The sequence below is a fragment of the Salvelinus alpinus genome, chromosome 27, assembly GCF_045679555.1.
Source record: "Salvelinus alpinus chromosome 27, SLU_Salpinus.1, whole genome shotgun sequence".
NCBI lineage: Eukaryota > Metazoa > Chordata > Actinopteri > Salmoniformes > Salmonidae > Salvelinus > Salvelinus alpinus.
In genome coordinates, this window is record NC_092112.1 from 26,232,894 (window position 1) to 26,258,737 (window position 25,844).

General features: G+C 42.6%; 1 protein-coding gene across 15 annotated transcripts in view; it reads right to left on the reverse strand.

The window, feature by feature from the left end:
- Positions 1 to 818: 818 nt before the first annotated feature.
- LOC139556258 (tumor protein D53-like) overlaps positions 819 to 25,844 on the reverse strand; it is a 29,203-nt gene continuing 4,177 nt past the window's right edge. The window contains exons 2-10 of one of the 15 annotated variants that reach the window (XM_071369982.1): positions 18,012 to 18,038; positions 11,739 to 11,854; positions 10,940 to 11,088; positions 6,332 to 6,433; positions 4,969 to 4,983; positions 4,010 to 4,048; positions 3,125 to 3,185; positions 2,601 to 2,656; positions 2,331 to 2,467 (exon numbers count right to left, since the gene is read on the reverse strand). In XM_071369982.1, coding sequence (XP_071226083.1) covers positions 2,648 to 2,656; positions 3,125 to 3,185; positions 4,010 to 4,048; positions 4,969 to 4,983; positions 6,332 to 6,433; positions 10,940 to 11,088; positions 11,739 to 11,854; positions 18,012 to 18,038 — 518 coding nt within the window. In that variant the 3' untranslated portion in view covers positions 2,331 to 2,467; positions 2,601 to 2,647. Of the gene's footprint in view, positions 2,471 to 2,600; positions 2,657 to 3,124; positions 3,186 to 4,009; positions 4,049 to 4,968; positions 4,984 to 6,331; positions 6,434 to 10,939; positions 11,089 to 11,738; positions 11,855 to 18,011; positions 18,039 to 25,844 lie in introns of all 15 variants that reach the window. The other 14 variants (XM_071369971.1, XM_071369970.1, XM_071369983.1 and 11 more) reach the window with 14 other exon arrangements.

The following is a 25,844-nucleotide window of genomic DNA, read 5'->3' on the forward strand; positions in this document are numbered from 1 at the left end:
CGGGGCTCCTCCTGCTAGCTCCCTCTGAGCTAAATGGACGAGCCCGTGCACGTGTTGTCAGATATCTTTGCAACTTATTAAACTGCCTTAAATATCATACCTTATCCACCTGGTCTAGCGTCTCAACTTGGTCTCTCTCTTCTAGTAAATATCATCTGATCTTTAACATGGTAGCAGAGGATGGTTTTCTAAGAACCTGAATTCGGTCCATAGGAGGATGATGAGAAGAGAGAGAGAAGTTGGAGACAAATCCAGAGAGACGGGTGACCTGAAAAGGAGCTGCCGGGGATTCATCTCACCTCAGGAATCTGATCTAAAAGTCGACTAAACAAAAGGTAAGCAGAGCCGGTTAAATCAAAAATCTGCATATTGTAATATAGAGATAACCAAATTTAAGATCAGTGACTGAGTGTGAGTATGAATTTCCGTTAAATTTATTATATAAGTTGCATACTGAGGCATTGATGCAAAGCCAGAAGATGCACGTTTGTATTTATTTTTTGTTTGATGTACCTCTTAAACTGTGAGTCTTTAGTAAAAACATTTTTGGGCATTAATTCCAATAGGCCTACTCGTTCCAATCAATAGAAACTGCAAACACCTCATGCCACGTTCTCTAGAAAGGCATTAGCGTAAATGCTTGAGGCAATGGGAAGCTGTTTGTCAATTACAGCACATTTAAAAATGTGTTTGGGCTGTTTTAATACAATGTATGTGTGCTTGAGTGTTTGATTAGATTAGTACCACATTTAACATATAGTATATATTTCAATGTAATAACATGTTATAAGAGTGACACACGACACTAGACCTTTAGGTTGGTTTGCAAAAAAGTATTTAATGATACTGCAGAAAACACAGTATATTCACATAGCAGTTTTTTCGGCAGTGATAGATGTGGAACTGTTAGAGCGGGTCAAATCCACAGGCGGCTCCTGGCATTATACCTACAGTGGACATGCATGGCGTCGCATTAAGAGAAAACCAATGCAGCCTTGTTTACAAATTCGAACACTGGAATGCGAGATGTTATCTACAGTACATGTCATTTAGGTTGATAGAAATCCTCTATTTTGTTTGAATGATTTTCAATTTGAGCGACTTTATTCCTATTTAGCTTACACTTTCTAATTCTGAAATTCAAACGCAAGTGGGACAGGTTTGGCTTTGTGACACCGCCAAAACATCAGTCTATGCGGGTGTCAGCTATTGCCGGTTAACACTTGATCTGATTGAATCTAGGCCTAAAATCAGTAAATGTCTGAAAACATCTACCACCTGAATGTCTAAGAAACGTCACAGTTAAGTTAAAAACCAATAAAAACGATTTGAATAATAAACACAAGGAGAAAGTGTTAATTATGTAAATAGAAAAAAAACAGCTGTATGGTCCATTATTGAAGATTAGCAGTAATAACCAGAAATAAACACATTTAAAAAATAAACTTTTAATCCCACAGGGTGTCAAAGCATCTACACCGCTTGACAGCTGTGACCTATAATAAGCATAAACTGTGTATCATATACATACACTGGATGGTCATTCTGCCACCTATCAAGGCTCATGTGCAAACAGTGCACGGTTGGAATAAAGGAGATATTAGTATGATTCAAAGGTGTGACAGTGTATTCAGTAGATTCCAGCGCAAGGCCTTATCTTGGTCCCCATTAACAGTGCAGTATTGGCCTACAAACCCAGCACATGCAATTTCAAGTATAAGTACCAAATACAACTCCCTCCCCCCAATAGTGTTATATGACTGTCCACTCTTGGAAAGTAGGGGCTCTATTCAATGTGTATTGCTGAAGCCGTACAGATTGCACAATAGAAATGTAAAAGGTACATTTTCCGATTGAGCTAACATATGCAGGAACATTGCCTTTAAAATGTATCACGCTGTAACACTGGACTTCCACAATATGGATTGAATAGAGCCCTATGTCCTAATGATAATACAATATATTTTTTTTTAAGTCAGTAATTTTAGTATTGGGAAGAAATGTGTCACTATTTTTTGTTTTTCAAATACATTTGATATAAACGGGACAGACTCATTTTAATACAAAAAGCTAATAGATGTAATCATAGAAATGAAATATCAAGGACAGGAGTACTTTACAGTATCACAATCTTTCTTTTTGATGTTGTATGGAAACGCATATAAAGCTAAGTAGCAGGTAGATAATACACATTTGTGTTGGTACTTGATGGGGCTTTGGGTAGATAGGCCTATGTCATGCACTCCACATCAGGTAATGTAATGTGGCCTCTGGGCCAGTAAGGGGCAGTAGAGTGCTAATCCTGGTCTGGGGAGGTAGTTGAGTGGTTCAGACTGGTCTAGCAGGTCCTCTCATGATCACTGCTCTCGGGCATGTTGTTGCTGGGGGTTTCTTGGGCACTGGCGTGGGCGGCTGAAGACAACACCTCCTCAAAACTCCCTCCACCCCCTTGGCTTCCCACCTTGGTCTGCTCCAAAAACAAAAATGCAGAGGCAAAAACACAAAAACAAACCAAAATGTTAAAACCTAGAAGAATCTGTGACATTTCTCTGGTGTTCTAACAACCCTGCTGATGACAACATTAGGCTCTAAATGCTCACATTCAAAGTGGAGCGATTGTTCTCCAGAGAGTAGTGTTTAACTTCAATTAGTTGAGCTGTAAAAATAGACAGGATTTTTACTAGGCAAGTCAGTTAAGAACAAATTCTTATTTACAATGACGGCCTACACCGGCCAAACCTGGACCAATTGTGCGCCGCCCTATGGAATACCTAAACTAGAGGAAGTGAAGCTTTAAAAGAAAGGAGTCAACAAGACAGACCTGAATACTGTTGAGGCCCATAATGTTTACTCACTTATGTTGACTTTACTTAGGTCAGGATTCAATCCGATCATGCTTTGTCCGCAATGCACATTTTAAAGGCAATGTTCCTGCATTCTGGAGGGACACATTCTTAAAAAATGCTGCATATCTCAAATTGGAAAATTACCTTTAAAATGGGGCATTGTCCAAATCCGCAATCGGATTGAATCCCGGCCTAACTTACTTCAACATTACGTAAATAAATCTCTCATAGCTCTCCGTCATTGCTCTGACAGCAACATGTGTAATGTTTCACATTACCTTTATGTTGGAAACGGTGCATTCAACCTTCTCCTCGAAGGACTTGAAACTGGGCGAGTTCCTAATGGGATGATTAGTCAGATCAGTTTTCCACAATACTACAATTTTAGTATACAACATGTATCTGAGTCACCATGAAGCAGAACTGCTCAACGGTTGATGCCAGCCACCATACTGTACCTTTACTGTTGTGTACAGTTTAACTAAAGCTGCCTGCACTTACAGTCCTCTCTATACTAAAGCTGGCTGCACTTACAGTCCTCTCTATACTAAAGCTGGCTGCACTTACAGTCCTCTCTATACTAAAGCTGTCTGCACTTACAGTCCTCTCTATACTAAAGCTGCCTGCACTTACAGTCCTCTCTATACTAAAGCTGCCTGCACTTACAGTCCTCTCTATACTAAAGCTGCCTGCACTTACAGTCCTCTCTATACTAAAGCTGCCTGCACTTACAGTCCTCTCTATACTAAAGCTGCCTGCACTTACAGTCCTCTCTATACTAAAGCTGCCTGCACTTACAGTCCTCTCTATACTAAAGCTGCCTGCACTTACAGTCCTCTCTATCAACACAACACTGTGAGAAGACCTGTATGCTCACTGTAATTCAAAGGTTGCTTTTTCTAGTGTTAGGATTTCTATGATTGCTGTATTTTCACACATTTCTCTTTTAATAAACAGGTCAGATAAATACATTTCTAGCTATCTTGTCCTGATGACTGCTGCAGTAAATAGACCAGGGTTATGTTTACCAGTAAATTCTGAAACAATACCAATTCTCCTCATCATAATGCTTACAAACATTCAGCCTTAAGACAACAAGAATGACTGGGTGGCTAAGGATGGGGATCTAGTGGAGTACTAACTCTATCACTACACACAATTACCTCATAGCGGGCATGCTCATTGAGTGGCGGATAGAGTAGCTGTCCCCAGAGAGCATGACCCAGGTAAGAGAGGAGTTAAATCATTAACATGGATTTACAGAAAGCAGAAATCACAGAGCACACACACACACACACTAGTCTACAGTACGGCAACTTTTCTAGACATTTCTATAATAGAGATTTACCCATCATCCGATTGCCTAAAAGAAACATACAATTCTTAGATTGAAATATTATAGAGAAATATAATAGCTTATATACTGTAATATGATATATGTTCTTAGACAGTGTTGGGAAAGCTAAGTATTGCCTACTTCAACCATATTTTATTTTAGCCAAAAAAGTAGTGTAGTTCCAGTAGTTACTTACACCGCTACATGGTAAAAACGTTATTTACTACTGAAAACACTATTTGAATTCAGTTAAACTACCACAAACCTACTGCAAAACATTTATGTAGTTAAATTAATAGTTGAACTACATGTAGTTCCCTACTCAACACTGTTCTTAGACAACTTAGTCATGCAGTATAATCTAAAGTAATGACTTATCCATATTTATATGACTAACAACTTCTAGAGAACTAGTAATGGTAATTGTACAAAAGAGAAAGAAAAATAAACTCAACTGTAACCATATTGGACTACCCTCAAATAAAACATGCTATGGTCCACAACACTAAGTCGTGCATGCCTACTGGTCAGTTTGCTACAGATCTGAGGAGTTGGCGTATTCAGTATTATGTGACTGCACTGGAATTGTCTCAATCAAATCAATGGAATCCTGGAAATTATCCCATTCAGTTGGTAGTCATCATCCTAATTACGCTCATATTTAAGTAAGTAAATGGCAACCATCTTAGTTGGTCTTTTGACTAGTTTCAGTGCAGTCATAGCAAAGACATACAGCATATCAGAAGTATAAGACTACTGAGATAACACTGAAACACAATATCTTACCCAAGTGAATTTGATCTTTTGATGCGTAGAAAGAGATGAAAAAAAACAAACATATTTCAAGACATTTGAATGACAGTATCAAGTGCCCCACTTCTACTGTACATTGTGACTTAATTTCAGAAATACAGCAAAAAGTTTAATTAATCTTCTTTTCAAGAAAAGCCACATAAAGATCCAGTCCACACACACTTCAAACACACAGTTAACCAATCAATCATCCAAGCTATGGCAATGCCATACTGTATGCTGTACTGTAGGCCTACATTATGAAATAGAATGCAAATGTTTGGGTTGCAACTATTATTTTTAAATCTGCAGTCTGTAGTGCCGAGTAAAGCCAGCAGCAAGTATCACCACAGGCAACATACCTTGCTCTGTCTGGTACCTCCTAGCTAAATAATACTTTTAGCATATTTCAAATGCAAGTGGGCCAGGGCACTTTTTCATTTCACTGGGCAACATAGTGAAAATAATGTGTTGTACTGTACATGTAATTCACACGAAAAATCCACACAGGAACTCATTTGCATGCACACACAAACACACACACACAAACTAGGGGGCATACCTTCTGGGATACATTAACTCAAGGCCAAACATGCTAGAATACATTAAATAATGTCTATTTGTTTCTCTGGATTAATGTTAAACATGATTTCATACAACATTGGTTGATAAATACACTATTCCAAGTATTTTGTTACGTGTTATTATCATGCAATAATGACGACGATATTAAAAGAACAAAACAAAGACTGACACCTCTACAACACACACTACATGACATGGACAGGTATAACAGTAAATCACACTTTTCCTTCGTCATGGCTAGTCTGAGTATTGCATTACCAGTGACAGCTGTCCATGATACGATAGCTCCCCAGTGGCTGAGTGTAGAGCCAGAATACTGGCCAGCCATGGAGCTCTATTGTGCCACCATGCCCTGTCAGAGCTCCAGTCCTTCAGGGCCGATCGTGGTCAGGAGCCACCCCGAGGGTCACTGCGGGCTAGCCCACAGCTCTCCCAGCCCTGATCACAGCTCTCCAAGCCCTGATCCAAACCCACCCCGGCCTGCATCCAATCTGGCCTGCAGAAAGCCGCTTACTCTGGGCTTACGCAACGCAAACATGTCCCCTGTAACAGATTGTCTGGGTCAACCCCAGCAACAGTCAGGATTGGGCACATGACAAGGCAGACTGGGTGCAGAGAAGCAGAGACGAGGGGGGAGCGTGGTCATTCTGACTGGAGGGCCCCTGTATTCTGTTTCAATAGCTGTAGGCTTAAAGATGTAGCAAAAGGATTTAGTTGATAGGATATTAAATATTTTGATGTGTGGTTGCCATAGGCACCAGTGACACTGTACCTCATATCCCCAAACTTCCTGCTGATGGCTGTTCCCAGTGTGGTGAACGCTGCTGACGTTTTCTGACCTGCCGTGCTCAACGTCTCCGATGTCTTTTTGTACCTGGCCAAATGAAAAGACAAGACGGTGATGATCAAAACAGACAAAGAACAGGATACCTTAGGACAGCCACTCCTGTGCTCTTCCCATCCCTGTCCAGAACACTGTTCACTACACACACACACACATTAGTTTTATAGTCAGAGTTGGAGCCAGGGTGTAACTGATACTCCAGCTCAGCATCATATCTATACAAATATGCCCGATGGGTATATCCTTTACCTGTGGACAGCAGATTTGATACATTTTTATTCACTGCATATAGTATACATACAGTGCCTTTGGAAAGTATTCAGACTCCTGGACTTTTTCCAGATTTTGTTAAGATACAGCCTTATTCTAAAATTGATTAAATGCAACATTTTCCTCAGCAATCTACACACAATACCCCATAATGACAAAGCGAAAATAGGTTTTATTAAATTTTAGCAAATAAAAAAAGGAAATACCTTAGTTACATAAGTATTCAGACCGTTTGCTACGAGACTCAAAATTGAGCTCAGGTGCATCCTGTTTCCATTGATCATCCTTGAGATGTTTCTACAACTTGATTGGAGTCCACCTGTGGTAAATTCAATTGATTGGACATGATTTGGAATTCATACACCTGTCTATCAGGTCCCACAGTTGACAGTGCATGTCAGAGCAAAAACCAAGCCGTGACGTTGAAGGAATTGTCCGTAGAGCTCCGAGACAGGACTGTGTCCAAGCATAGATCTGGGGAAGGGTATCAAAACATTTCTGCAGCATTGAAGGTCCCCAAGAACACAACGGCCTTCATCATTCTTATATGGAAAAAGTTAGGAACTACCAAGACTCTCCCTAGAGCTGGTTGCCCGGCCAAACTGAGCAATCAGGGAAGAAGGGCCTTAGTCAAGGGGGTGACCAAGAACCCGATGGTCACTGACAGAGCTCTGGAGTTCCTATGTGGAGATGAAAGAACCTTCCAGAAGGACAACCATCTCTGCAGCACTCCACCAAATCAGGCCTTTATGGTAGAGTGGCCCGACGGAAGCCACTCCGCAGTAAAAATGCACATAACAGCCCGCTTGGAGTTTGCCAAAAGGCACCTAAAGACTCTCAGACCATAAGAAACAAGATTATTTGGTCTGATGAAACCAAGGTTGAACTCTTTGGCCTGAATCAGGTCACCATCCCTACGGTGAAGCATGGTGGTGGCAGCATTGTGCTGTGGGGATGGGAGACTAGTCAGGATCGAGGCAAAGATTAACAGAGCAAAGTACAGAGAAATCATTGATGAAAACCTGCTCCGGAACACTCAGTACCTCAGACTGGGGGCGAAGGTTCACCTTCCAACGGGACACCGACCCTAAGCACAAAGCCAAGACAACACAGGAGTGGCTTCGAGACAAGTCTCTGAATGTCCTTGAGTGGCCCAGCAAGAACCCGGACTTGAACCCCATCAAACATCTCTGGAGAAACCTGGAAATAGCTGTGCAGCGACATTCTACATCCAACCTGACAGAGCTTGAGAGGATCTGCAGAGAAGATTGGGAGAAACTCCCCAAATACAGGTGTGCCAAGCTTGTAGCGTCATACCCAAGAAGACTCAATGCTGTTATCGCTGCCCAAGGTGCTTCAACAAAGTACTGACTATAGGGTCAGTACTTTCTTGCTAGTTTATAAATTAGCAAGAAATTCTAAAAACCTGTTTTTGCTTTGTCATTATTGGATATTGATGAGGGAAAAAAACAATTTAATCATTTTTAGAATAAGGCTGTAACATAACAAAATGTGGAAAAAGTCAAGGGGTCTGAATATTTTCTGAAGGCACTGGTGAGAAAGACTGTTTCCCTATTGATGCTGCAGAATCGATGGGAAACAGAGGAGAGCATCACTTTGATCATTTGTACAGCTTAAATACCACTGTTAGGGCGCTGGCCTATAAAGGGAAGCCATTGATTTTCCTCTTTGTTTTCTAGGTCTAACAGCCTAGAAGCCAAACCTGGTCTCAGAGCATTTCGTATTTTTCTGTATGTAAATTCTGAGACACTACATTTAGTATGATATGTTACGTTTCGTATGGTATGTAATAATTTGTGGATGTCCATCACCCAACTTATGTTATGAATTTGCAAAATGTACTATGTTACAAATTTGCTAAATGTATGACTTGTTACGAATTCTAGCTAGGTGGCAACTTTAGCTAACTGGCTAACGTTAGCTAGGCTAGGGGTTAGGGTTAGCGGTTACGTTTAGGTGTTAGGTTAAAGGGTTAGAGTTAGGGAAAGGATTAGCTAAAGGGATTAGGGGAAGGGTTAATGTTAGGGAAGGGTTAGCCAACATGCTAAGCAGTTGCAAATTAGCTCAAAAGTAGTAAGTAGTTAAAAAGTTGCTAATTAGCTAAAATTGTCCGTGATGAGATTCAAACTCGCAACCTTTGGGTTGCTAGACAGTCGGGTTATACGCCTACCCATTAACCGACCAACCACCCTTTCCCCAGGCGCCGAAGACGTGGATGTCGATTAAGGCAGCCCCCCGCACCTCTCTGATTCAGAAGGGTTGGGTTAAATGTGGAAGATACATTTCAGTTGAATGCATTAGGTATCCCCCCCTTTCCCTTACTTTCATTTTTGCCATAAGTAACCATATGTCTTATATAACCATACCAAAAGTAACATATCATACTAATTTGAGTGTCCCGGATTTACTATGTTACGTCTAGTCTATGAGACCAGGATGTGCTGCCTGCCTGGCTTCCAACCTCTCAGAGCCCCTGGCCCTAGAGCCTGATTACCACTCAGTGCATTAGACACAGACTGCATGGAAATCTGAGGTCCGCATCTGGCCGTCACAGACACACCTATGCCTGCTAACAGTTCCATCTGAAAATTATCACTACGCCTCCATAAGAATATCATGTTCATGTTGCTGTCCGAATAGTCTCCTGTATTTATCTCAACTCGCACATTACTTGTCCTTGCTTCCAGCCTAACATTTAGTTTGGTACAGCGGGGGTTAATATAAGCCTTGCAGTCTGTCTGTCCGACCTCGGAAACAATGTTTCCCTTTTGAATTTCGATCTCTGTAGTAACAAACCACACTGACAATAGATACAGCTCAGCCGTTGAGGGAGTTGTTGACCTCCTTCACACTTGTCCCCATTTTGCGTTGGTGTTGAGACTGGAGATTAAGGAAATATGTTGTGGCATTTACACAGTGGAGGCCCCCTAATCTCCTCTCCCGTCCAGCCAATGATTCCTCAGCACCACCGGATTGCTTGGCCCTGGCGACTTGCGGTTCCCCCTCACCATGGTAACAGTGATTGGAGAGGGGCACTGCTCATTTGCGCACCTAGTTAAAGTGTGACTCTGGTAACTGAATAACCAGGGAGACAAGGCCACTCTGGAAACACACAGACCGAGTCGGAGGAATGAAATCTAGGCCGACTGTATGGCTGTTCACACAAAATGGCTATAAATACAGGACTGACCTACACTGAGTGAACACCTGGTCTTTCCATGATATAGACTGACCAGGTGAATCCAGGTGAAAGCTATGATCCCTTATTGATGTCATCTGTTAAATCGACTTCAATCTGTGTAGATGGGGGGAAGGAGACAGGTTAAATAAGGATTTTCAAGCTTTGAGACAGTTGTGACATGGATTTGTGCCATTCAGAGGGTGAATGAGCAAGACAAAATATTTAAGTGTCTTTGAACGGGTTATGTTAGTAGGTGCCAGGCGCACCGGTTTGAGTGTGCCAAGAACTGCAACGCTACTGGGTTTCCCCCAGAATGGTCCACCACCCAAAGGACATTCAGCCAACTTGACACATCTGTGGGAAGCATTGGAGTCAACATGGGCCAGCATCCTTGCGGAACACTTTCAACACCTTGTAGAGTCCATGCCCCGACGAATTGAGGCTGTTCGGAGGGCAAAAGAGGGTGCAACGCAATATTAGGAAGGTGTTCCTAATGTTTTATCCGCTTAGTGTATATGAGCTCTACAAAACAAATCAGCGGTCCACTTAACATATCTTTCAGGGTTTGTCCTGGTCAGAACTGCACACATTGTTTTGATGTTGATCAGTGTCTCAGAGAGAGCCTGAAGCTGCTGTTTGTTTTGACTGGCTGCTCCCGTGGGCAGATGTGTCCTGGGCCAGGCAGCCTGGCAGGCAGCACTGTACTGCTGTAGATGTAACAGCACTAATAGGCTGCTTGCTCCCTGTCAATGTCTACCTCACTGAGCCTGAACAGACCGGATCCATACATACATCACTCTGTGATGCCCATAAAGGCAATCTCTGGTGTCAGGAGCAAAACACCTTAAGTGCCATTTTCCTATTTTCTTCTCCAAATGCTAAGCTTATGCACTTACTCTGAGACAGTCTTTAAATGGCAACACTAAATGGCAACTGTAGGAGTCTAATTTAGATCCCCCCCCTCCCCATCCCTCTGGCTCTATGCACATTGGAATGTATTGTAACAACATATTTGACACATCACACAAGCATAATACACACACTGAAATATGTTGGGTACTTACGCAGTGGAAGTCTGCATGTCATACCAGCTCTTGTTGAAGTTCTGTTTGAACTCACTGAGTGGTGTTATACCCAGTTTGGCTTTGAGCTCTGAGTGGTGTTTCTCTTTGGAGGCCAACACTTGCCTCAGGGTGGAGATTTCTTCCTCTAACTAGAGGGATAAACATAAAGAAAAACAGAGACAAAAGAGAATTAGAGAAATGGAGTAAGAGAGGGATACTAATTTCACCTTAGGCTCAAGTATCCATATGTGACCTTATTTGCTTTATAGAGCATTCATTTTGAATGCTCAAAAAGTGTAATATTGTTTTGTGATGAAGCCTAATACGCTACAAACGGCACTACATAGATGTTGGTTATAGAGCTGTAATAATAAACTGAGGGAACTGAAGTACAGAACACTGGCTCTCCCTTATAACACAGTACAGTGTATTTGGCCTGAGCCCAGTTGGCCTGAGGTCAACACCAGAGGAAACAACAGTGACCGGCAGTAACAACTGTAACCCAAATCCCAATTATGCTGAATCATAATATGAAAAGAGTTCTGCCGATAGAGCTGCCAGGATTTACATAACTCATGATGCCGTCTACTTCTGGTCCTATTTTCCTGATAATATATCTCTCCCATTGTCCAACACTGTCTGCCCATGTGAGATAGATAAGTGTACTAACTTTTTAGCAGTCTTTCGGTTATTTGGATGGACAGAATGAAGGTAGAGCTTTCTTGAATCCAACTCGATCAACATACCAGGCTAAACATTGAAAAACAGATCAGTGAAAAGTGCTGATGAGAGGGACTACCTTTGTGAGTTCACTCAATATTTCCTCCCTCTCTTCATCAGTCATAGTGTTGTTGAGGTCCACATCTGACACCATCTCTTCATCTACTTCTGTTACAGGCTCTGGGTCTAACAGACCTGGGGATAGACAAGGATGGAGGCTTAAAAACTAAACCAACTCTCCAAAGGTTAGGAAACTACAAACTCGCATATGGTGGACATTAACAATCACATACAGTAAGTCATGGCTAGTAACTTAGGCACCCTGCTGTCAAATGGTCTAACTAGAAGAGCTGAGTAGGCGACAGCAAGGCAGAGCCACAAATCTGTTGCCATAGTAACACGGCCACAGTTCAGTCAGAATGAACTAGATCACTGCTCTGCATCACTGAGACAATGGCAATATACCCAGCATGACCCCAAAATAGTTTAACAACCACCGTTAGATCCAGTGACCGTAATACTCTACACTAGAGCTTCTATTTCCAAGCCCATTTATATTTTATGCATTTAAAGCTAAGATACAGTATCTTCTGGATAGTTTAGAGAAAAGTAATGTTCCAGAAGGCCACCAGTTGTCTATTAGAGCTTATACAACTAGGTGGGTCTAATCCTGGATGCTAATTGGTTAAAACTGCATTCCAGCTGGTGTCTATTCTAAAAGTTATCACTGGCTAAAGCTATGACGTTGAAATGCCCATTTACTCTGTTCCATCTCACTGCGCGATCCACTGTCTCATCAGCCCAGCCAGGCAATTTATAAACTTAATCTCCACTATAAAAAGCATCTAGACATTACCTCCCATTTATTTTAGACTAGCATTTGGTTTTCAACAGCGGAGATCATTGGTTTTGAATATTGAAATTTGATCTCCAGATGTCCCATAGTAATGAACGTGTCGTGAGTCGGGATGAGACAGACAGGCAGACAGCTTTTCTCAGCCAGTCGAAATCATGAATCAGCTGGCATCATTTGTATGGATATATACAAAGAAATGTCAATAGAAAACAGGTAAAACGAAATGCAGCTAGTTTGCAGTCTTTCCATCTTCAGTTTGAAGTGATTGTGTTACCTGTGGTGTTGCCTAGCGCCTGCTCTGAACAAAAGTGTCCTGATGAGAGTACATTTTCTATGCCAGGCAAAATCGCGTATCATTATCTCATTGTTATGGATATATCCAAATAAATGCCACTAGAAAACTGCTTAAAACGCAAATGCAGCTACTTTGCTGTCATTTTGGCTGCACTGTTTGATGTGACTAAGTTAGGCATAGTTGGATAGCATTTAGAACGAACGACTGGGTCGCGTCCATAGATATTGAACAAAAAGACTCAACGACTGGGGCGCGTCTCTGGCAACCGAACCGATAGAACAAACAACCAGCTGGCTTGGATAGCAACCTTAGATTTGTGTCGGGACTATATCTCGTGGAAGGATGGAATAGTATGAATAAATTCATCAAAATAATGTTTTTTTATGAAAATATATCAATCATTATTTGAATATGTTGGTAACCTGTTGTACAAAAGTGATAATGCCCTTGAAGCCGGTGTTGAGGATATATTAGCACAGCTTGTCGGCCCTATACGAACAGCAATATATCCTCCCAACACCAGTTTCTCTGACATTATCACTTAATTAACCGTCTTAGATGTTGTTTCTTATCTAGTTCCACTAAAACAAAAAAAGGTCAATAGGTCTGACTAACAGTGTCTAATTAAATAGGAGCACAAATCTATTGTTTATTGCAATTGTTTCTGGAACCTAATAGTGATCTAATTACATGATAATAAGTGTGTGTGTGTGTGTGTGTGCATGCATGCATCTGTGCGTGCATGTGTGTGTTTACCGTTACAATATAAGCAAAACCAGACAAACAACATAACACTTCCTGGTACGTGAAGCACTGAGTGTCTGGTCAATATCTGCAGCCCTGCTCAAAACGACTGACGCACAGACCGATGAAGTAATGGCCAAAGCCCTGACATGGTGTTCCCTCTGCAGATTAGATCAGTCATTAATTGTCCCTACTACCAATAGTCTCTTATAACTGCATAAGAAGTACAGTAAAGAGACTGTGGCTGTACATTCTATACAAGCCTACAGTAATACACCTGACAATGTAAACTGAATAGAAATCCCAACCTACACTAATCCCAAGGTTGAAAAGCTCTGAGCCAGGACATAACTGTGACATCTAAACTTAAGGGATGTTATTGAGCAGCGAAACTTAAGGGATGTTATTGAGCAGCGAAACTTAAGGGATGTTATTGAGCAGCGAAACTTAAGGGATGTTATTGAGCAGCGAAACTGAAGGGATGTTATTGAGCAGCGACAAGTTTCCTAAGACGAAGCTAGCTAGCGGATGTTTTTGTCCAGACAAAGACAACTAACAAACAGGCGTCACGTCTTTGAGGCCTGGCTTCTCATTACATCTGCAGATGAATGGTGGCATGGCACAGAGCTTGTGATGCAGTTTGGCCACATAACCCAATAACAGAAAGGAAGGCTGTGCTGGGGAACAGAGCCCAATACTTTCTCATCAGAAGCCTTTGGAGCCGTTCCCTTTATTTGGAGCCTTTTCATGTAGCCTTCCACATTATGAACTGCAGCTCTCCTTGTGAATCACTCTTCAGCTCTGTCATTTTGCCTTGCTTCAGTGCTTGTAATAGTCAATATATTTCAGAGTACAATATAACCAAACTCAGCATTGTATGGTCATTCGATTTACCTCATTAGTTTTCTACTGACAGTTTGCTCATCTCAAATGGGAAAGGATTCAGTTTACTTTGAACAGCGGTTTCTATCTTTTCACTGTGAAAGGGTAGGCCCCCGGTAGGGATATGTTGCTTAGCAACTTGCCATGTAGACGTGCAAACCTAATCATTATCCTATTCATTAAATCCTTTTGTTGTCATTAAGACATGTCAATCTGTCAACACTGGGCTCACTCAATTTAAATCTGACAATTTAGAGGTCTTGTGTTTGTGTTGCCGGTGTGAGGTTCTGCGTCCATTAGCATTGTTCCTGAGGCCCTGAATGAGGTCCCTGCTGTAGATACATTAACATTTTCTCATGTTCCTTAAATAATCAATGGAAATCAATATGAAAGAACACAAAAACAACAGGAAACCATGCAGCCCGAATGTCATTGGAGTCGATGGACTCTGACTTTCCTCTTGACACCCTGTCATCTGAATATCACATTGCTGTTGCACCACACAGCTCTAAACCTCACCCCATCCCTGCCTCAGTCTGATTTAACAGAGAACCACAGTCACTGCCAAAATTATTGGCACCCTTGATAGAGATGAACAAAGACTATAAAATAAATAATTCAAATACTCAGCTATATTGTATGAAGAAAAATGGTATTCTCTTATACTAATACAATTACTCAGAGAAAGAGATTTTGTTTATCAAGTAATAATACATTTTTCTACAAAAGAATGGTTGTCAAAATTATTGGCACCCTTGTTTTCAATACATTGTGCACCCTCCCCTTGCCAGGACAACGGCACTGAGATTGGAAAACACATTTGAGGAATAGACCATTTGACCATTCCTCCATACAGAATCTTTCCAGATCCTTGATATCCTTTGTCTCCACTAATGGACTGCCCTCTTCAACTCAAACCACAAGTTTTCAATTGGGTTCAAGTCTGGAGACTTAAATGTTATTTGTCACATACTTTGTAAACAACAAGTTAGACTAACTGTGAAATGCTTACTTACTTCCCAATAATGAAGATATAATATATATATTTTTTTTAAATAACATGAGGAATAAATACACAATGAGTAATGATAACTTGGCTATATACACAGGGTACCAGTACAAATTCGATATGCTGGGGAACAAGTAATTGAGGTAGATATGTACATATAGGTAGGGATAGGGTTGCAAAGGGTCGGAAACTTTCCGGGTAAATTTCCAGAATTTTTACGGGAACTTTTCCATAAGCCCGGGAATTTTCGGAATTTAGCTTAAATTCATCAAAAAAGTTAGCTTATAACAGTGAACCTTTTTTGTGGGATACACAAGGCAATTCTAGGTCTTGTGGCACATTTTGGTTAAACTATCCCCAATTCAATGGAATTGCAACCCTCTGCATGCACAGTGTATTCTTCCATCCCATGTGCAGTGCACTCTTCCATCACATATACAGCTGATTCTCAAGATGTTGCACACTAATGAGATGCTATTCAGCCCACACTACTACAAAGTCTGAGCCAAGGACCACATATTTTCTGGTAAGTTTTGATTACAATACTGGGTGGGGTGAATATATTTTATATGACATACATTATTTTTTGTTAACTAGTAAATAGTGGTTTATTTGGGATGATGCTGGTCATGACTCAAATCAACACCCTTTCAAAGCATTTCATGGCCACAGATGTGAGTGCTATGGGGCGATAGTCATTTAGACAGGTTACCTTGGCATTCTTGGGCAAAGGGACTATGGTGGTCTTCTTGAAACATTTAGGTATTACAGACTGGGTCAGGGAGAGGTTGAAAATGTCAGTGAAGATACTTGCCAGCTGGTCAGCGCATGCTCTGAGTACACATCATGGTAATCCGCCTGGCCCTGCGACCTTGTGAATGTGTACCTGTTTAAAGGTCTTACCCACATCGGCTACAGAGAGCGAGATCACACGGTCGTCCGTAACAGCTGGTGTTCTCATGCATGGTTCAGTGTTACTTGCCTCGAAATGAGCATAGAAGGCGTTTGACTCTTCTGGTAGTCTCACATCACTGGACAGCTTTCCCTTTGCATTCCATGATAGTTTGCAAGCCCTGCCACATCCGACAAGCATCACAGCCGGCATAGGAGGAGTAGATCTTAGTCCTGTTGACGTTTTGATTGTTTGATGGCTCATCAGAGGTCGTAGTGGGATTTCTTATAAGCGTCCAGATTAGTGTCCCACTCCTTGAAAGCGGCAGCTCTAGCTTTTAGATCAGTGTGGATGTTGCCTGTAATCGATGGCTTCTGGTTGGGATATGTACGTACGATCAAATCAAACCAATCACAATCAGTCAGGGTTCTGTAATACTACATAAACTCTAAAAGGTTATCTGTCCTTGTGTACTCATCCTGATTTTGGAGTCTATTTCAGATGTTCCGCATCTGAACACGTCATTGTCACATTCCCAGTTCAGGTCAGCAGGTCTGAAGGTAGTCTGTGGCATGACAACTCATCCTCACTTAACTCACACTAATCATATTCAGCAGCAGAGGCCAGAGCTGTAGAAATACACTCTCTCCTTTTCACATGCTAGGTTCTCAAAGTCATCATTGTTTTGCTGTACAACCTTCTCCACACCACAGATTCTGTAGTATTGACAGCTAGCCCAGTGTTGTTCACACAGAATCAATCAACCTGATATGAACCTATAGGCAAACTGAAAGGCATATCTCTCACACTGTGGCTGCTCTGGCCATGCTAAAGTCTGTCATCCAAGGTGAAATATCTGTCTATTAGTGATGGTATCACAGTGGGTATCACAATGGTTGTCTCTCTCTCAAAGCAGACAAACAGGTTGCGATTCATTTTGATGACACGGAAAATGTACTGATACCCTCTCATCTCGACCCTTGCACATTGATAGCGATAGCACTGTCATCTCCTATTATCACCGCTAACTCATTGATGTTCAATGAGTTTACCCATGCAGTAAAATTACCTGCATTACGTATTGACAGAAGAAACAAATCCTGTAACCATAACGAAGTGTGTCAGACGGAGCACGCAGCCAACATAACCGGAAGTGTTACTATAAATCTCCAATCCCCTTACCAATGAGATAGCTCTTAACCACGGTAAATAAAATGGATCAGTTAGTAAATAAACAGAGGTTATCTGGAAATTGGTTCCACTTTTTGCTTCCGTTTTAGACCATCTCGGCCTGTTACATAATTTCTGACCTGGCTATAGTAGTGGGATTTTCCTCAGGGATTATCAAACTAGATTTACTACAGTCCTTCACCTCAGCCACAGCAGAGTTAAGCAGTGGTGATAGCTAGCTCAAGTCAAAGATGCCATTTCAGATAGTCCTCTGACTGCAACTTCATCAAATGGTTGCTCTCAAATTCATTTGGTGAATTAACACTGTCAGGGGTGTTTTTATCCAATTGGTGGAGGGAGGTGAGAGTGAGTGCAGTCCTTCAGTCACTCACGATAGTGAGACTTAAAACATGAATCAGTAATACTGCATTACTCCAGTCCGAAGGGACACATCACATGAACATTCCTGTGAAGGGCAGTCAGATAATCAGAGAAGCAGCATACCTGTCCTGATATGTCCTTGTCCTCTTTCTTCATTTGGTAGCAGAAACGAGGGGGAAAGATTATGTTAATTTTATGAAATTAGTCATTATTGATCAGATATACACTAAGTGTACAAAACATTAGGATCACCTCTTTCCATAATATAGACTGACCAGGTGAAAGCTATGATCCCGTATTGATGTCACTTGTTAAATCCACTTCAATCAGTGTAGATTAAAGAAGGACTTTTAAGCATTGAGACAAGGATTGTTTATGTGTGCCATTCAGAGGGTGAATGAGCAAAACAAAAGATTGAAGTGCCTTTGAACGGGATATGATAGTAGGTGACAGGCGCACCAGTTTGAGTTAGAGAACGACTGATGAATCGGCCAGGCCGATATAGCGGTCCGATATTGGCCTTTTCTAGTCTAACGTGCATCCTCGTTTCATATTTTTTCCTACCCACGCTCTCCTTGCTAGATATTATTCACATGTATTGCTTGGTAGCAAATGTCATGGCCATTGAGATAGTTCTCATAGTAGCAGGAAACAGCAGCAGGTAATATGAGCGATGAAGAGATGTGAAAGGGTGCAGAGTTACAGCCATCGGTCTATCCAACTGTAGCAGTAGGATCAAGTTCGCCCATTTATTGACCGATAGCTGCACTGGTCAATTGAGTTGTTTAGAGATGCGTCCTGGCAGCTAAGTTGTTTAGAGATGCGTCCTGGCAGCTAAGTTGTTTAGAGATGCGTCCTGGCAGCTAAGTTGTTTAGAGATGCGTCCTGGCAGCTAAGTTGTTTAGAGATGCGTCCTGGCAGCTAAGTTGTTTAGAGATGCGTCCTGGCAGCTAAGTTGTTTAGAGATGCGTCCTGGCAGCTAAGTTGTTTAGAGATGCGTCCTGGCAGCTAAGTTGTTTAGAGATGCGTCCTGGCAGCTAAGTTGTTTAGAGATTTGTCCTGGCAGCTAAAAAAATAAATAAAATCCATATAAAGGAAAATGACAAAAAAAATACTAGTTTCATAAGCATCCGTGATCATAAATCATGACGTTACGTTGGACCCATTTGCATTGAACAGATGTTCTTTTATATTCTCAAACTAACAGCAGTGCCTATATGATGTCCTTCCATACAGGTGTGACATGCTTGAGTGATGCTTTTATGCAAATGTTGTTGATCAGTAGGGCAATATAGAAGGCAAACAGACTGTTTGTCATCTGTAGCACCATAGATGCCACAGATCAGCCAAAATCTACTTTTAAATATACTTAAGTATCAAAGGTAAAACTATAAATAACTTCAAATTCCTTATATTAAGCAAACCAGATGGCACTATTGTCTTGTTTATTTAAGGATAGCCAAGGGGCACACGCCAACACAGACAATTTACAAACTAAGCATGTGTGTTTGGTGAGTCTGCCAGCTCAGAGGAAGAAGGGCCAGGGATGTTCTCTTGATAAGTGTGTGAATTGGAACATTTTCCTGTCCTGCTAAGCATTCAAAATGAGTACTTTTAGGTGTCAGGGAAAATGTCTGGAGTAAAAAGTAAAAAGTACATTATTTTTGGTAACACTTTACTTAACCTATCATCATAACACGTTATGACATGGTCATAACCATATCATAATATGTCACAACAGCTGACAACTTCTCATAACATGGTCATAACACTGTCATGAACCATATATGTTCACCTGTTGTAACATATATTGCGTTATTTTATGGCTGGTTATGACAATGTCAAAACCCACATTTATTCAAATATGTTTTTTCCCTGCAAAGAAGTTTCCTTTCATTTGAAAGTTTGTTTCTTAATTTCTTTATTTTTGTAATGAATTATTTACAGTCATGTTTTTTTTCTCCATCATATCTTAAATAACCTGTAGAAAATAAACGTTGGTAGCCATGAAGTGCTTTGAAAGGCTGGTCATGCCGTCTTAACCCAGTTTATCAAGAGAATTACCATTCAAATCAAATTACAGTGCATTCAGAAAGTATTCAGACCCCTTTACCATTTCCAAATTTTGTTACGTTACTGCCTTATTCTAAAATTGATTAGATCGTTTTTTTCCTTTATCAATTTACACACAATACCCCATAATTACAAAAGCAAAAACTTTTGGCAAACTCCAAGCGGGCTGTCATGTGCCTTTTACTGAGGAGTGGTTTCCGTCTGGCCACTATTATAAAGGCCTGATTGGTGGAGTGCTGCAGAGATGGTTGTTCTTCTGGAAGGTTCTCCCATCTCCACAGAGGAACTCTGGAGCTCTGTCAGAGTGACCATCGGGTTCTTGGTCACCTCCCTGACCAAGGCCCTTCTCATCCGACTGCTCAGTTTGGTCGGGCGGCCAGCTCTAGGAAGAGACCAATGTGTTCTTGGGGACCTTCAATGCTGCAGACATTTTTTGATAACCTTCCCCAGATCTGTGCCTCAACACAATCCTTGGAGCTTTACAGACAATTCCTTCAACCTCATGGCTTTGTTTTTGCTCTGACATGCAATGTCAAATGTGGGACCTTATATAGACAGGTGTGTGCCTTTCCAAATCGGTGGACTCCAATCAAGTTATAGAAACATCTCAAGGATGATCAATGAAAACAGAATGCACCTGAGCTCAATTTCAAGTCTCATCCATTTTTGTATTTTTTATAAATTTGTGCAAATTTATAAAACCTGTTTTCACATTGTCATTATGGGGTATTGTTTGTAGACTGGTTTTTCATCAATGTAATTAATTTTAGAGCAAGGCTGTATCATAACAAAATGTGCAAAAGGTCAAGGGGTCTGAATATATTCCGAATGCATTGTACTATTACCATTGTTTTTTCCAATTTAACTACATAACAACAAAGTCAACTGTATTGTTTTAGTTTTAAAATTATGCATTAATGCATACATGGCTGTCTAATGATATTGAATATCGGCCTAAAATATTGGCTTCCTTGACCCCCCCAAAACAAATTGGTTTCGGCCCTAAAAAAAATCCATATCGGTCGTTCTCTAGTTTGAGTGTGTCAAGAACTGCAACGCTGCTGGGGTTTTCACGCTCAACAGTTTCCCGTGTGTATCAAGAATGGTTCACCACACAAAGGACTTCCAGCCAACTTGACACAACTTTGGGAAGCATTGGAGTCAACATGGGCAGCATCCCTGTGGAACACACACACACACACACACACACACACACACACACACACACACCTTGCAGAGTACATGCCCCAACGAATTGAGGCTGTTCTGAGGGTAAAAGGGCATGCAAGTCAATATTAGGAAGGTCAGGTGTTCCTAATGTTTTGTACTCTCAGTGTATAGGCCTAGACTACTTTGTCCAAGGAGGTCACATGTTCTAAACATACAGCCTATGGATATAACATGTTCATAACCAGAGAAAAAATGCTGTATAACAAACATCTGAAGATTTTTGACACATACATAGATTACATAGGTGTTTCATTGTTTTCCTGATGAAGGTGACCCTGGTTAGGCAATTCACGTACAGATCCTTTTAGGCTGTATACGTACCGAGAGAACATTTAGAAATTTCAATCAGCTCAAACATAACATGCTAGAGAACTTTAGTATTCCAAAAGATAAATCTTGCTATCTACAGTTGAAGTTGGATGTTTACAGACTTAGGTTGGAGTCATTAAAACTAGTTTTTTCAACCATTCGAGTACTGTTCCTAAAATCAGATAAAACTTCAAGCAATCATAGGTTACACTAGTAGAGTAAAGGGGTTACTTTTTTACTTTACATTAGCGTTAGTCGATACCTCCGTAAATGCTGTTTTTGTTACGCGTGTCAAACATTCTCAAACTGGTACTATCTGAACTTTCAAAACTCGTTTTTTCAACCACTCCACAAATTTCTTGTTAACAAACTATAGTTTTGGCAAGTCGGTTAGGACATCTACTTTGAGCATGACAAGTAATTTCCCCAACAATTGTTTACAGACAGATTATTTCACTGTATCACAATTCCAGTGGGTCAGAAGTTTACATACACGAAGTTGACTGTGCCTTTAAACAGCATGGAAAATTCCAGAAAATTATGCCATGGCTTTAGAAGCTTCCGATAGGCTAATTGACATCATTTGAATCGATTGGAGGTGTACCTGTGGATGTATTTCATGGCCTACCTTCAAACTCAGTGCCTCTTTGCTTGACATCATGGGAAAATCTAAATAAATCAGCCAAGACCTCATAAAAATTACCTCCACAAGTCTGGTTCATCCTTGTGAGCAATTTCCAAACGCCTGAAGGTACCACGTTCATCTGTACAAACAATAGTACGCGAGTATAAACACCATGGGACCACACAGCCGTCATACCGCTCAGGAAGGAGATGCGTTCTGTCTCCTAGAGGTGAATGTACTTTGGTACGAAAAGTGCAAATCATTCCAAGAACAACAGCAAAGGACCTTGTGAAGATTCTGGAGGAAACAGGTACAAAAGTATCTATATCCACAGTAAAACATTTACATTTAAGTCATTTAGCAGACGCTCTTATCCAGAGCGACTTACAAATTGGTGCATTCACCTTATGATATCCAGTGGAACAACCACTTTACAATAGTGCATCTAACTCTTTTAAGGGGGGGGGGGGGGGTTAGAAGGATTACTTTATCCTATCCTAGGTATTCCTTAAAGAGGTGGGGTTTCAGGTGTCTCCGGAAGGTGGTGATTGACTCCGCTGACCTGGCGTCGTGAGGGAGTTTGTTCCACCATTGGGGTGCCAGAGCAGCGAACAGTTTTGACTGGGCTGAGCGGGAACTGTACTTCCTCAGAGGTAGGGAGGCGAGCAGGCCAGAGGTGGATGAACGCAGTGCCCTTGTTTGGGTGTAGGGCCTGATCAGAGCCTGAAGGTACGGAGGTGCCGTTCCCCTCACAGCTCCGTAGGCAAGCACCATGGTCTTGTAGCGGATGCGAGCTTCAACTGGAAGCCAGTGGAGAGAGCGGAGGAGCGGGGTGACGTGAGAGAACTTGGGAAAGTTGAACACCAGACGGGCTGCGGCGTTCTGGATGAGTTGTAGGGGTTTAATGGCACAGGCAGGGAGCCCAGCCAACAGCGAGTTGCAGTAATCCAGACGGGAGATGACAAGTGCCTGGATTAGGACCTGCGCCGCTTCCTGCGTGAGGCAGGGTCGTACTCTGCGAATGTTGTAGAGCATGAACCTACAGGAACGGGTCACCGCCTTGATGTTAGTTGAGAACGACAGGGTGTTGTCCAGGATCACGCCAAGGTTCTTAGCACTCTGGGAGGAGGACACAATGGAGTTGTCAACCGTGATGGCGAGATCATGGAACGGGCAGTCCTTCCCCGGGAGGAAGAGCAGCTCCGTCTTGCCGAGGTTCAGCTTGAGGTGGTGATCCGTCATCCACACTGATATGTCTGCCAGACATGCAGAGATGCGATTCACCACCTGGTTATCAGAGGGGGGAAAGGAGAAGATTAATTGTGTGTCGTCTGCATAGCAATGATAGGAGAGACCATGTGAGGATATGACAGAGCCAAGTGACTTGGTGTATAGCGAGAATAGGAGAGGGCCTAGAACAGAGCCCTGGGGGACACCAGTGGTGAGAGCACGTGGTGCGGAGACAGATTCTCGCCACGCCACCTGGTAGGAGCGACCTGTCAGGTAGGACGCAATCCAAGCGTGGGCCGCGCCGGAGATGCCCAGCTCGGAGAGGGTGGAGAGGAGGATCTGATGGTTCACAGTATCAAAGGCAGCCGATAGGTCTAGAAGGATGAGAGCAGAGGAGAGAGAGTTAGCTTTAGCAGTGCGGAGCGCCTCCGTGACACAGAGAAGAGCAGTCTCAGTTGAATGACTAGTCTTGAAACCTGACTGATTTGGATCAAGAAGGTCATTCTGAGAGAGATAGCAGGAGAGCTGGCCAAGGACGGCACGTTCAAGAGTTTTGGAGAGAAAAGAAAGAAGGGATACTGGTCTGTAGTTGTTGACATCGGAGGGATCGAGTGTAGGTTTTTTCAGAAGGGGTGCAACTCTCGCTCTCTTGAAGACGGAAGGGACGTAGCCAGCGGTCAAGGATGAGTTGATGAGCGAGGTGAGGTAAGGGAGAAGGTCTCCGGAAATGGTCTGGAGAAGAGAGGAGGGGATAGGGTCAAGCGGGCAGGTTGTTGGGCGGCCGGCCGTCACAAGACGCGAGATTTCATCTGGAGAGAGAGGGGAGAAAGAGGTCAAAGCACAGGGTAGGGCAGTGTGAGCAGAACCAGCGGTGTCGTTTGACTTAGCAAACGAGGATCGGATGTCGTCGACCTTCTTTTCAAAATGGTTGACAAAGTCATCAGCAGAGAGGGAGGAGGGGGGAGGAGGGGGAGGAGGATTCAGGAGGGAGGAGAAGGTGGCAAAGAGCTTCCTAGGGTTAGAGGCAGATGCTTGGAATTTAGAGTGGTAGAAATTGGCTTTAGCAGCAGAGACAGAGGAGGAGAATGTAGAGAGGAGGGAGTGAAAGGATGCCAGGTCCGCAGGGAGGCGAGTTTTCCTCCATTTCCGCTCGGCTGCCCGGAGCCCTGTTCTGTGAGCTCGCAATGAGTCGTCGAGCCACGGAGCAGGAGGGGAGGACCGAGCCGGCCTGGAGGATAGGGGACATAGAGAGTCAAAGGATGCAGAAAGGGAGGAGAGGAGGGTTGAGGAGGCAGAATCAGGAGATAGGTTGGAGAAGGTTTGAGCAGAGGGAAGAGATGATAGGATGGAAGAGGAGAGAGTAGCGGGGGAGAGAGAGCGAAGGTTGGGACGGCGCGATACCATCCGAGTAGGGGCAGTGTGGGAAGTGTTGGATGAGAGCGAGAGGGAAAAGGATACAAGGTAGTGGTCGGAGACTTGGAGGGGAGTTGCAATGAGATTAGTGGAAGAACAGCATCTAGTAAAGATGAGGTCAAGCGTATTGCCTGCCTTGTGAGTAGGGGGGGAAGGTGAGAGGGTGAGGTCAAAAGAGGAGAGGAGTGGAAAGAAGGAGGCAGAGAGGAATGAGTCAAAGGTAGACGTGGGGAGGTTAAAGTCACCCAGAACTGTGAGAGGTGAGCCATCCACAGGAAAGGAACTTATCAGGGCGTCAAGCTCATTGATGAACTCTCCAAGGGAACCTGGAGGGCGATAAATGATAAGGATGTTAAGCTTGAAAGGGCTGGTAACTGTGACAGCATGGAATTCAAAGGAGGCGATAGACAGATGGGTCAGGGGAGAAAGAGAGAATGTCCACTTGGGAGAGATGAGGATCCCAGTGCCACCACCCCGCTGACCAGAAGCTCTCGGGGTGTGCGAGAACACGTGGGCAGACGAGGAGAGAGCAGTAGGAGTAGCAGTGTTATCAGTGGTAATCCATGTTTCCGTCAGTGCCAAGAAGTCGAGGGACTGGAGGGAAGCATAGGCTGAGATGAACTCTGCCTTGTTGGCCGCAGATCGGCAGTTCCAGAGGCTGCCTGAGACCTGGAACTCCACGTGGGTCGTGCGCGCTGGGACCACCAGGTTAGAGTAGCAGCGGCCACGCGGTGTGAAGCGTTTGTATGGTCTGTGCAGAGAGGAGAGAACAGGGATAGACAGACACATAGTTGACAGGCTACAGAAGAGGCTACGCTAATGCAAAGGAGATTGGAATGACAAGTGGACTACACGTCTCGAATGTTCAGAAAGTTAAGCTTACGTTGCAAAAAATCTTATTGACTAAAATGATATAGTACTGCTGGCTGGTGAAATAGGCTAGCTAGCAGTGGCTGCGTTGTTGACTTTGTTTGAAAGTGTAGCTGGCTAGGTAACCTCTAACTGGCTAGGTAACCTCGACAATTACTCTAGACTACACAATTATCTTGGATACAAAGACGGCTATGTAGCCAGCT